Source organism: Pundamilia nyererei, unplaced genomic scaffold (genome assembly GCF_000239375.1).
Source record: "Pundamilia nyererei isolate P.nyererei 1_Seehausen unplaced genomic scaffold, PunNye1.0 scaffold00463, whole genome shotgun sequence".
Taxonomy (NCBI): Eukaryota; Metazoa; Chordata; class Actinopteri; order Cichliformes; family Cichlidae; genus Pundamilia; species Pundamilia nyererei.
This window is the reverse complement of record NW_005187864.1, coordinates 17,313-29,694: the sequence shown is the minus strand read 5'-3', so window position 1 is coordinate 29,694 and position 12,382 is coordinate 17,313. Positions and strand designations below refer to the sequence as shown.

The 12,382-nt window shown below is 41.3% G+C and overlaps 1 protein-coding gene across 3 annotated transcripts; it reads left to right on the top strand.

Moving 5' to 3' along the window:
• The first annotated feature begins 1,847 nt into the window (after positions 1 to 1,847).
• LOC102207501 (protein FAM222B-like) lies at positions 1,848 to 12,136 on the top strand. 3 transcript variants are annotated; one of them, XM_005753776.1, is made up of 4 exons: positions 1,848 to 2,081; positions 2,676 to 2,729; positions 4,763 to 4,890; positions 6,876 to 12,136. In XM_005753776.1, the coding sequence occupies exons 3-4, from the start codon at positions 4,809 to 4,811 to the stop codon at positions 8,822 to 8,824; spliced, it is 2,031 nt and encodes a 676-aa protein (XP_005753833.1). In that variant the 5' UTR covers positions 1,848 to 2,081; positions 2,676 to 2,729; positions 4,763 to 4,808; the 3' UTR covers positions 8,825 to 12,136. The 3 variants fall into 3 exon arrangements, with proteins under 3 accessions (XP_005753833.1, XP_005753832.1, XP_005753834.1); XM_005753775.1 differs by having other exon boundaries at positions 2,673 to 2,729; XM_005753777.1 differs by lacking the exon at positions 2,676 to 2,729.
• The last annotated feature ends 246 nt before the right edge of the window (positions 12,137 to 12,382 follow it).

Genomic DNA, 12,382 nt, shown 5'->3' with positions numbered 1-12,382 from the left:
GAAATTACAGAGAAATTGTGAAAGTAACCGGTTTAGAGAACCCAACATGTTTATATTGCGTAAAATGTGAGGCAATCGAATAGATTTAGAACATGAAAGGCCAAACAGTGATGCCAAATAGAACAGACTGACTTGATTTTTAGTGTATCAGAAGGAGGGATTGTGCATCTGAGGACCAATGTTTAATTTGACACTACAGTTACCTATAGATGCTAAGCCATGTTTAACAGAGTGTCAACAAACCAAACTTTCACATTTCAGAGAGACACTCTTCTCTGTTCAGCGTTTCTACATATCTGCAATTTCTGAACTGTGGCATCAGATATGAAGTGATATTCTAGCGGGGTACACTGGATAATCAAACTTATCATAAACAATGTTATATCTGTTAAAATTTGTAATTGTCACAGAGCTTTCTAGTTTGGAAGTGTAATCCACTGCCGCTGCTCACAGAATCCGTCCATTTAGCAAAACGTGCAAATGGTTTCTGCATTTCTATCCACTCTCGTGTTTCCAGACGACCTGACTGCAACCTGGCAGGGATGTTTAGTTTGTGTAGTTATTAGGGAAGAAGCGGTCAGTCTGGGAGAATTTATAGAAGACTGTTATTCTTGTTGTTGATGCTTTTTTGTGTGTGTGTGAGTCTCTCATCTTCACTTTCTTCATGCCCTGTTTGTCTCAAATGTTCATATGTTCGTGTATGCTCCTGCTGCATGTCATCCATCTGTATACAATAGAATCTGCTCACTCTCAAACTGTCATTCTAATAAATCAAACTGCCATGATTTATTTCTTTATTTTCTCTCCTTTAAATTAAAGCAGAAGTGTTAAAAGGCAGGAATGTACAAGCTGAGTATACAATATACTCTTTTGTTACAGCAGTGAACGTAATTTTAGTAGTAGTTAATAGTAAATATAAAGGAAAATATTTAAAAGTCAACTAAACAAACAACAACAACAACCAAAAAACAGATGTTTCCCTGGCAAGATGGTGCAGTGGTTAGCACCATCACCTCACAACAAGAAGGTCCATGGATCAAATAGCCTTCTCTCGTCCTGTAGTCCAACGATGAGGTTAGGCTAATTTCTGATTCTAAACTGGCCACCAATTTAGAATCATGAAGTAACTTAAAATAACCTTATCTGAGTTTGTTTGAAGCTTTAAACTCAAATCTTTCTCAGTTGTTTCCTGTTTTACTTCTCACAAGAGTAATTGTGCAGTAGTATTCTGTTTTTCATCAGTTTTATTTTCTATGTGATTTTTAATTGTATGTTAGTAAATTCAGTTAAGTTTCTGTTATTTCCCCGGAGGGATCAGTTGGTTTGAGTTTTGATTAGTTTTAGTGTGAATTTAATTTTTTTTCTTCAAAATATTAGTGGTGCCAGATACTATTATTTTAATAATGTGCTTATCTAAACCTCCTAAATCTTACAAATTCTTGTCACACAGTCATCCCAGTCAGGTTAACCGTCTGCATTAATGTCTCTTCGGTCTGCTTGTGCTGGAAAATTTGACAAACCACAAAACCATTTTTTATCTGTTTTTTATTTATTTATTTATTTTTTTCGTTTGATTGAATTTTTAGTTCCGTTGGCCAAAATGTTGTTTTTTACACTAAGTGTTACTTTTTATTTTAATTCACTATATAAAAAAAACTTGCTTTTTGTGGAAGTTTTTTTTCATGCCACCACTTCAGAAAATCCAAATCATGCCAGGTGATAAGTACGTGACCAACTGTTAACATTTGTCCCAAACTGCTGCTGCGTCCGCCTAAATATAAGGCTGACAGGAACACCCAAGCAGAATAACCAGATCTCTTAAAGTTTATATAATCTGTGATAAATTTATGATAAAATGACGCTCTTGGGCTTTAATAGCGTCTCATCTGTGGTGGATTAATGGACAGGCGTTCACCGTCGATGCCTTAAATGCAGAAAAGGGGTCCTGTCTGTTTGCGCATGTCCGACAGATGATGCTGCTTTAGCAGACAGCAGCACGAAGAGCTGACACGCTGATTACAATCCTTATCAACGTTATGTCGCCACAAAATGAAGTTTCCTTACTCAAAGATTCCTGAGGAGTAAGTATCGCTCTTTTTAACACAGGTCACGTCGGTGCTTTCCGTCAACGAGAAGCTAAAGTTTGCTAACCAGCTGGCCTGTTCACAATAAGCACAAAGAGGCTCCTTATTTACTGTGGTGCTTGACTTGAGGTAACCTTTTGAACGATTTAACATCAGTTTTCTGAAGGTGTCCGGTTCTGCTTGGGGTTCACATGGTGTTTGGCCACTGGAATCGTCCGGGGTGATTTATTGAAGGCTACAGGCGTTAGCTAGCTGTTTAAAACTGCAGCAGGTTGAGACTGGATTGTTAGACAGATGGCTAACGTTACCTAGCTGCAGACTGGCTGTCAGAAAGTTCACCTCTCCCGCTGTAAGACCACTCCAAGAAAGCGGTTCAGCCTTAGGAAGACAGCTTTAGCTGGTGTATGTTTGAAAGGTTGGGTACAGAGGGTAAAATAAGTGTGTGTGTGTGTGTGTGTGTGTGTGTGTGTGTGTGTTTTATATATATACAGCTAGGACTGAAGCGTCGATGTGTAGCCCAATGCATTTTAATTAAGATTAAGTAGAAAAGCCTGGTGTCTGGCATCTGACACAAACACCATTTCTCAGCAGGAGACTTCATCTGAAACCTCGGGGAAATTGTGCCAAAATAAACGCACCTTTGTGGTAAGGAAGGATGAGTGCTGATAATGTTTTATTGATTCCTGATTGTTTAAAAATTAGGGTTACACTGGCTTAGTAACTAACTGCTTTATATTTTGGGTCTGAACACTGTAGACAGACTTGTTTGTGTGTATAATCATAAATATGTCACTGAATAAAGTCAGTGAGCACACTAAAAGGCCTACAGTTTCTATGGATTGTATAGTTTATAACTGGTTTGTCTTTCCTATCCTGAATAACAAGTCAATCTTAACTTCCACTGTTCAGACGGTTAACTCGTGATGAATCATAAACTGCAAATGGAGGATGATTCGGCATTTGTGCTTCTTAACAGATCCCTTCCTCTTCCCTCTCAGTGGAGGAGCTGAGAAAGGAATTCTGCTGCAGTTCTCAAAATCTTTATATTCTCAATTAATCTTAATTCCATTAAGATTCCATTAATCTATTTTCTTAATTGTTGTCTTATTTCAAATCTTTAAAAAACTCCTTTAAAATATATTTATTTGAGTTAACATGAAGTCAAAGGTTTCAGTGACACTTTAAACCACAGCATATATAACTATGCAATATTACAGAAAAGTCTGAAGACTGCCTTCCAATTCCTTTTTATGGAGTGAGGAAAATGGAACTAGGTGCAGCAATTTACTTAATATCCAGAAATAAAAACAAATGCAATATGTAAGGCAAAATCACAGTTTGTATTTTATAACAAGCTTTAAAGTAAATATTTGGTTATGACCACCAGCCTGACTTCTTAGGTAGCTGTCTTGTAACTTGCCAGTCTTCAAGAATGGTTCTCCAGGCTTCTTGAAGAACATTCAAAGCCCTTCTTTGGATGTTTGCTGTTTGGTTTTGAGATGATTCCACGCTGCTTCAGTGTTGATGTCCAGACTCTGATGAGGCCAGTCCATGACTGATGGTGTTCCACTGTCTGTGGTTTTGTTTTTTTAAATCAGGGTATGCGTTTACTACACAAAGCTGTGGACAGTCAGATGTTTGTGCCGCATGGTGTATCAAAATCTGATGGTACATTTCTATATTCACGAATCTATCAATTTTGAAAAGATCTCCACCAGCGTGACTGAATGCAGCTCCAAACCATGACAGAACCTCAATTATGATTTGTTGCCACTGATTTTCAGTGTGGTTTCTATGTAATTTGGCATCCCTCAGCCTTTTCTCCCCCTCCAAACATAAAAAACATTCTTATGAAAATGGTAAGGTACAAGAACTGAACAGAAAATGAGTGAAAAAGCCACCAATGTCCAAATAGAACCTTGAAAGACATTAAGAAAACTTGGAAAATTATTGCTCTGTGCCACACAAAAAACAAAGCCTAGATCTGTTGAAGGAAATTGTAAAGAAATGAGAGTTACTTCAAGGCTTTTGCACAGTTCTGAATATGAGGTGTGTCTGTGTGGACTCACAGCTTCCAGTTCTGAAAAGTGAAGCTAGCGTGTTGCTGATATAATTGACAGTCAAGAAGGGGATATAACAGTGAGATGTTAAAGAATGGCTTGTATGAAATATGTTTGTATTACTAGAGAAGATGAAAGTAAGTAATTCTAGAAGGACAAAAGGAAGAAAAAATGGCATTGTTTGTTTTCCTTATTTAAAACAATTCTTTATGTCACTGGTTCTGTACCTCTGCATTATGATGAAATATTTCAAATAAAAGTTTTAGATTGTGTTGTAAGCATGGCTCTTTGCTTTTCCCCAATTTTTTTTTTAAATTTTCTGATTTGCTGCTAAAACATTTTGGCACATTCTTAGCTTGACACAGAAAGCTGGCTGGCTTACAGTCTGCCATCACTCTACAACTATGTGCTGCTTTGTTCATCTCCATCTCAGCTCCTTGCTGCCTGCAGTGTGTACACAGTGAGCTTATACAGAGCCATGGTTTCTCTTTATTACAAGATGCCATTTGCAAAAGGTCAAACTGAACTGTGAAAATCAGTGATGCCAAAGTATTTTCACACCAATCTAAGTATGTGTGTGTCAACGGCTGACTTTGACCTGCTCTGTTTGTCCCCCAGTATGGTGAGGAAAAGGTGTCCCGTGCTGCATTAGTTGAAGAGTGACATGCTGGCCCGCCTGCCAGCATCAGTTAAGCCTACCATCAGACTACTTTCCCGCACGCAGATGAACACTGGACCTCCAAAATGTAAGTGCCGTCTTTTATCATGTTGTGGTGTTTCTTTTGACTTGTCATACTAGTCAAGCTGTTTTGACACTAAAGTTTAGTTGTATAAAATATCTAATCACTGAGCATCTGAAACTCGTAGTGGGATGACCTTCTAGAGCAATGCAGAAAATATGTAAAGGATAAAAATTACCAGTAAGTTTTAGACAACTGATTTTAAAGAGCAGTTAACTTGTGTCCATGCTTCCGGCTTTTAAAATGCAGTTAAATATTCAACATCTGTTCAGAACATTACCGTAAGTGAAGTGGATTTTGTTTGAGGCTAGTTTGGGTGCACAAATGATGGCAAGTTATTGAAAACTTCTGGATTTATGTGGTATTTCCCACAGAATAAGATGGTGTTTGTGGCTATATTGCAGCAGGATGAGTATGGACAAAAACATACTTTACTAAATAACCCAGTGAATGTTAGCATATTTACTTTGTGGCAGTTAATCTTAGTTAGTCTTTGTTTGTCACCTGGCTCTCTGGTTTACAAAAGATTCCAGAGCAGAACGTCCATAATCATAGCCAGCTACAGTCTGCTACTGTGTGCAAGGTGAAGTGCTGTCTGATCAGTTTCGCAGCATTTGGCTTCATCTGAGCAAAGGGACCTGCTCTGTCTGACAAATGGTGAATAACTGACCGGACAGAACCTCAGAGCAAATGGATAATAAATGCAGAAAAACCAGAACAAGAAGCAACTGAAAGGTGGCTGCAACAACTTGAATGGGGATGTCCATGGGTTCTGGGGTCTGACTATTTTGGGTTTCTGATAATGGGGAGACTTGTATAAGGTTTTTTGTTGTTGTTGTTTTTTTTTTTGTTTTTTTTTAAGCCCAGTATTATTGAAATCTGGTCCACTAGGCAGCTTTAGAAAATATGCGTGCATAGATAACTGTAACTTCTGTGTATTTTTGTAAATGTTACAGCTTTGGCTATTAACAAAGACCCCCACCAAACACATTTTCAAAACTCTATACTATAGACCAGGGGTGGGTGAACTCCAGGCCTCAAGAGCTGGTGTCCTGCAGGTTTTAGATCTCACCCTGGGTCAACACACCTCAATCAAGTGATTAGCTCATTACCAGCCTCTGGAGAACTTCAAGACATGTTGAGGAGGTCATTTAGGCTACGTTCACACTGCAGGCGAAAGCGCATCAAATCTGATTTTGTTGTTTTGTTTTGTTTTTTTGACCCTATGCGACCCATATCCGATCATGGTATGACAGTGTGATCGGCACAAATCCGATCTGGGTCACTTTCGTATGTGGTACTGAATCCGATACATATCCGATGTTTTAGAAAGCGACTGCTGTTTGAACGGTCATGTCGCATTAAATCCGTCTTTTACGCCACCGACACAAGACAGACGGCAATTATCAGCTCCGGAGAAGCGCCCGAGAAGACATCGCGAACGAGCGCTTCCTGGCCATCCAGTGTAGATGTCAGTGAAACTGTTGGGAAGACATTGTTGGAGAAACGTGAACATATTATTTGTACTGTATAATCTGCAGATTCTGACAAATCTGCAACTATCCTTTGAAGCACCGCTCCTCTCTTAAACAACAATAAGGATCATTATTAGGCTATTTGCATTATTATGTAAATAACAAAATAACTTAAAGCAAAAATTGGAAAACGTAAAGTCCGAAGTCTTTATATTAACGGCCATCTGTCAAACAATACTGTTTGGTCTGGGTCTAAACAGAGCACATCTAAAACCTGCAGGACACCGGCCCTTGAGGCCTGGAGTTCTCCACCCCTGCTGTAGACAGAAGATGTTTTAAAGTTTCCCCTAAGAGCCGGTCACCTTGTTTTTTACCGCCAGTTTGCATTGAAGAACTCGTATAACTGCAGGCTGACAGCATGTTTCTCTATAAAGTTTTGTGCTATATGAAATCCCAGTTGGTGTTATTTTCTAAGAATGTGCTTTTTTTTTTTTTCTGATTTTGCACATCTTGCAGGGGAAACTACACAGAAAATGAGATCTGCCAGCTATCCAACCCCAGCAGAGTTGGATGCCTATGCTAAGAAAGTTGCCAACAACCCTTTGACCATCCAGATCTTCCCGAGCAGCGTCAAAGTACCTCAAAAGAAGCACATTCGTCGCACAGTCAACGGGCTTGACACATCCTTGTCCAACCAACGCCAGAGTCCCTACTCCTCTCAGGTCGGCACCAGTGGGGGCCTGCTGGCTGTCCTCTGTGCACCTGTCAAAAACTCAGACACTAGCCACACCCGACAACTACATAATTCAGTCATGAACCCTCACAGTGGGCCCTACACCACTGAAAGCACTTTAAACCATCCTCAGCCTGCTCCTCACCTACAGGGTCCGTCTCAGTCTGCACTCCAGAAGCAAAACTTGGTTCACCCTCAAGCACTACAGCAACAGCACCGTTTGACTCATCCAATGGCTTTGCAGCAGCCTCACCCACAAGCTTTACAGCAAAGGAATATGGCTCGTTCACAAGCTCTCCAGCAGCAACAGAGCTTGTCCCAGATTCAGGCGCCACAGCAGCAGAGATTGGCTCATCCACAGGGTCTGCAGAGACAGCAGAGCCTCCCTCACACCCAGACTGTGCAGCAGCAGCCACAGCAGGGCCAGTCATGTTCGTCAGTTGTACCACAGCAGCATCTTTCTCATCTGCAGTCACTAAAGCATCAGGTGGCTCCTCCACAAGCTTTACATTCACAGCAAGGAGTGACTCAGGATCTGCGCCACATATCTGATGGATCTCAGCTTCCGAGCATGCAGCACACCCAGGGGCTAGTTGGGTCGCAGGCCCTTCCCCAGGCTGTTGCTGCAGGCCCTCCTACCATGCCTAATTGCCCCCAGCAAGCCCGACTGGGACCTTATGGGCCACAGAAGCTCCCTGACCCAGATGCCCCACCAAATATAACTGTATCTACCTCCACCATCCCACTGTCCATGGCAGCCAGCCTGCATCAGAACAGACCCGGTGACCTGAGCATCATTGTGCACCAAATCAACCAACTGTGTCAGGCTCGGGCCGGTATGGGCACCACCTCAGTCTGTGAGGGACAGATTGCAAACCCCAGCCCCATTAGCCGCAACCTGCTCATCAATGCCAGCTCAAGGGTGTCCTCTCACCACCCAGCTCTGGGCAATGTACCCAGCAGCCTCATGGTGGGACCACCAGACAAAGCTGCAGCCCAAGCTCCCAGCGTTTCTCTCAATTCACAGCAGAGTATAGCTGCTGCTAATAGTGTACCTGCTTTTCACACCAACCCTGAGAAGGTGGCGCAGCAGCAGCTTCAGCACCATTTACATCAGCAGAAACAGCAGCAGCAGCAACATTTTCAGCAGCTTCAGCAGCTGCAGCAGCAGCGCTCCTGGGCTCAGCATCAGTTAGCCCACATGCAGCAGCCTCCTGAGGGGGCCAATCCTTGCAAGAATCCAAGGATGGAACCTCCAGCTGAGTGTGCTTTCCCCTCCAGAAACCTCTCCTACAGCCACAAGCTACCAAACAGTGCACAGAGCTTTCCCCTAAATCATCCTGCAGAAAAACCGCAACCCTCATCCCCTGTTAAATGCCCAGCAAGTTCTATGCCTTACATTAATGGCCACTACATGAAGCCACCGTGGAGCAGCGTTCAAGCAACAGCAGGAAACAATGGCCCTCAAGACCTCTCAGTGGCTTTCCAGGGAGGGCAGGCTGCTTCCAGAGACAGAATCCCAGGGGCAAAGTATAGGCCAGGGAAGGAGGGTCCTAATGACCAGTCAGAGCTGATGCAGAATGTGGATTTCTTAGGTGGGGATTTTCAGATGCCCAGCTTTCAGGAGCAGAATGTGGATGCAATGGGGAATATACACAGGTCCGCCAGGAGCCAAGTTCAGGAACCTGGCAGCAGCGGAGCAGTCCATGCTCATCGCCCAGGCTACTGTTAAATGTGCGTTGATGCCCATGTGGCGTGTACTGAATTTTGTTTTTGTTCTGGTCTACAGCTGCTTTCAGCTTCTGTATTTTACTCTTTAAAACCTTCAAAGTGAGCAGTTAAATTGCATTGCTTCAGAGCTTGATTTGGAGACCCACCAGGTGTGATGTTTCAAAGTATTCCTCAGGTCTTAAGCCATGTCGTACTTGTTGCAGATGAAGGGTTTTTGAGATCGTTGTCGACTGTTTTATCTCTGGCACAGATGTGCTGCTGTTTGTTCATATATCTATGGTGTTCAGAAATGTTAATTTGCAGCTGAGACTATGCTTGCCTTATGATTGTCACAGTGCTTTTCATAGGTTGACATGGAACAACTCAACTTTTATTAGCATGTGTGGCCTTAGAACTGCCCAGAGGCAAGATAGAATAGGATGTCTTTGTGTAATGTTTTTATTTGCAATTATTTATCTTCCTAACAGCTTTGATCCATTTGAATGGGGGTTACTTGTATATGCAATTATTAGGACTGTTGACAGTGCTCAATCCCATAGCTGCAGTGTACATTTGTAAAGGGGTCTGGGTGTGAGCCAGAGCTTCCCTATCAGGAATACTAACATGGCTTCTGAACGATATTGTTGGTGGTCCAGGTGATTTTTGACATTGCTCTTGGTGGGATGTTTTTTTGTTTGTTTTTTAAGGAAGAAAAAAAACAAACCCTGCCAGAACTAGCAAAATCGGTAACCTTCTCCATTTCTGAGATTCTTGTTGTGTGGGAGTTCTTTTTAAATGTTTCTTTTTTGTTGTTGTTTTTGCATTTCTGTACATTGTCTTACTTGAATCATAGAATTTGCTTTTAAATGTCATGCTTAACATTTGGAACAGGGGCAGAAAGTCTCATTAGCTCCCCACATGTTAATCTTTAGGCAATGTGAAACAGAATGGGTCCCATTACTTTAAACTGAGCGTGTCTGTATGTGAAAGGTAAACTGATCATGTGCATGCATGCAAGTACGTCAGCTCATGCTACCGGGGAAAATGTCATTTCCCTTGAGCACAGGTTGTCACCATTTTACTACTGTAATGCAAGTGAATTGATGTGGCGTGGATGTTTCCTTTTCTGTGGGGCTTGTGGTTAGTTGTTCACCTACTTGTCACCGGCCTTACCACGTGTCGTATTTCTGTGACCTACAGAGAAAGAACTAAGAACATGTAATGCAGGTCATGTTGTACTAGATGTACCATAGTTGATGTTGTCTGGGCTTGTGTTGCTGTATTAACCTCAAGCCTTCTGGAAAAAGCCTTAAATGACACACTAGTTATAGTCTACTTTAACAGTTTCTTTGCCAGGATCACAACTTGTGTATGGCTGTGAGGAAGGTTGTTTGTTTTTTCCTTTTTTTTTTTGTTGTTGTTGTTTTTTGCCCCTGGACTTTGGTTTCCCTGTTTAAAGCTAATGTTGGATTATTTGGGAGGTGTTAACATGGACAGGCAGTAGGAATGGATGATATTGCCTTAAGGTAATAATGCTACTCATCCCAGATTACAAAGCCCTCATCCTTCTGTCTGAAATGTTGCCTATCTAAGGATTTAGGATAGTGGAGAAAAAAATGACTTGATAGCAGATTTAATAGGTATTTAGCCCAGGGATGTAGCAGTTATTTTAAGGTATTTGAACTGTTTTTAGTTGTTACATGTAATATCCTCATAGTTTAATTTATTTTTTGGACCACTGCATCCTGAAGCCATAGGTATTTTCACATTAGGTGCCATAGGTGACATACTGATGCAGGCAATAGGTTTGCATCATTGCTTTAATGTCTTTCACAACAGCAGTTCTTTTTTTCCTAACTGGATTGTTCTCAGAACATCGTACAGATTAAAAGGGAGAAAGAATTGCAAGATAAATCTTCAAAGAGACAATTCTCTTACAAGCTGTAGCTTTTCTGGAGTTCAGTCTTTGTACTTAATGGCAGTTTTTTTTTTTTTATTACTTTTTAGTTTAGGTTTTTAGTTTTTTTTTTCTGGCTCTCAGTTTTGATGTGCCTGCCCCCTGAAGCTGCTATTAAATTAAATCTTGACACACACGTATGATCTGTGTGTGTGTGTGTGTGTCTGTGTGTCTGTGTGTCTGTGGTGATGATATGGGCTGTATCAGTGAAACAAGTTCCTATTTATTTGATGGGTGAAAGTTGTCACCAGTCAAATGCAGGTATGTTTGGCTGTTTGTATGTCTTACGAGCCAAATTTGAAAGAAGATTATGTATTAATGAATTAAAACTGACCAGTATTCAAGGTGGCAGAGTGAAGTCTGACCCACTGTGGCCTAAAGACCTTCCAAGCCTGTTTGAGTTTCTTTAACATTAAGTTGACTGGGTGAAAACACTAAAGGATTAGACAGACCCGCCCTGTTAATGTTGAACTGCCTCGTTACAGCCCACCACAGTCAGGTTCTGCAGTTTCATATGAAGTGCCTCCACTGGGTGTAGTATGGAGAGGTGTGTGTGTGTGTGTGTGTGAGAGAGTGAGACTGAGTGCTTGCGTGTATGTTAAGCTTGGGTACTTGCACACAGGTGTGCATGCTGACAGAGGTGCACAAAGTTGATCTCTGATGGGGGGGGACCAAGCTGCTTAGTATAACTACTGATACTGTGTCATGGACTGAAGTCCTGGAGTGTGCCACGATTCCCAAACACTGTCAGGATGTGTGAACTGTTTGCTGCTGACTCACTGACCAAAGTGACCAGAAGTCCCTCTCTAACCACTCTGGCTGAAAGCCTGTAAAAGCTTGTTAATGAGCAGCAACCTGGTGACCTAACAAAAAGCTGCTGGGGTTCAATAAAGTCGTGTGAAGTAAACGTAACGATGTGAAATGCGCATTTATTTTAAAAAAGGAAAAAGACAAAGAGGAAAAACAAAACAAAAACTAAATGACTTTAAAAAAAAAAAAAATCTAGAGTGAGTCGTTCCTTTCTGCAGAGTGCACCTCAAATGTTCTGGCTTTACCCAGAAATCTGGAAATGCATTAAAATACAGAAATATTGTACAAGAACCGCATCAAGAATCACATCTACTTAAGGATGTTGTAGCTCAGCTTTTAAGTTGATTCAGATGGCAATATTTACTGGGGCGCAGACATAACAACTCTCTCTAGATTTTGACTGATTTATATAATTGTCTTTGGTTATCAAAGACATGTTGTGAACAGTGGTGGAGGGGGGGCTTACTTTCTCTACTTTGAAAATGTGATATTCCACTTTTGCCTAACCTTCAGGAAGAAATGTCTTGCACAAACATTCCCCTAACCAAAATAAAGTTTTCAAACACAGCTATTGACTGACTTTTTTTGTGAGCAACATGTTTCAAGGGTTTAAAGCTAATAAAACTGCATGTATGGAATTTCACTTGAATCTGAATTCAGTTTAAGTAGAAAGATATTTGTATGAATATTGAATGGACAACATTCTCCTTCAGGTTTTTCAGGTAGAGCAGAATTTATGGTTCCATCTATTACAGCAAGTCGTCCAGCTTCCAAAGCAGCCAGACCATCACACTACCACCAGGTCTGATTGTT

Excerpts from the sequence above, each read along its gene's own strand:
- LOC102207501 (XM_005753777.1), top strand. The coding sequence starts at position 4,809 with ATGCTGGCCCGCCTGCCAGCATCAGTTAAGCCTACCATCAGACTACTT. Across the intron at positions 4,891-6,875 it reads GAACACTGGACCTCCAAAAT|GGGAAACTACACAGAAAATG; the intron begins GTAAGTGCCGTC and ends CACATCTTGCAG.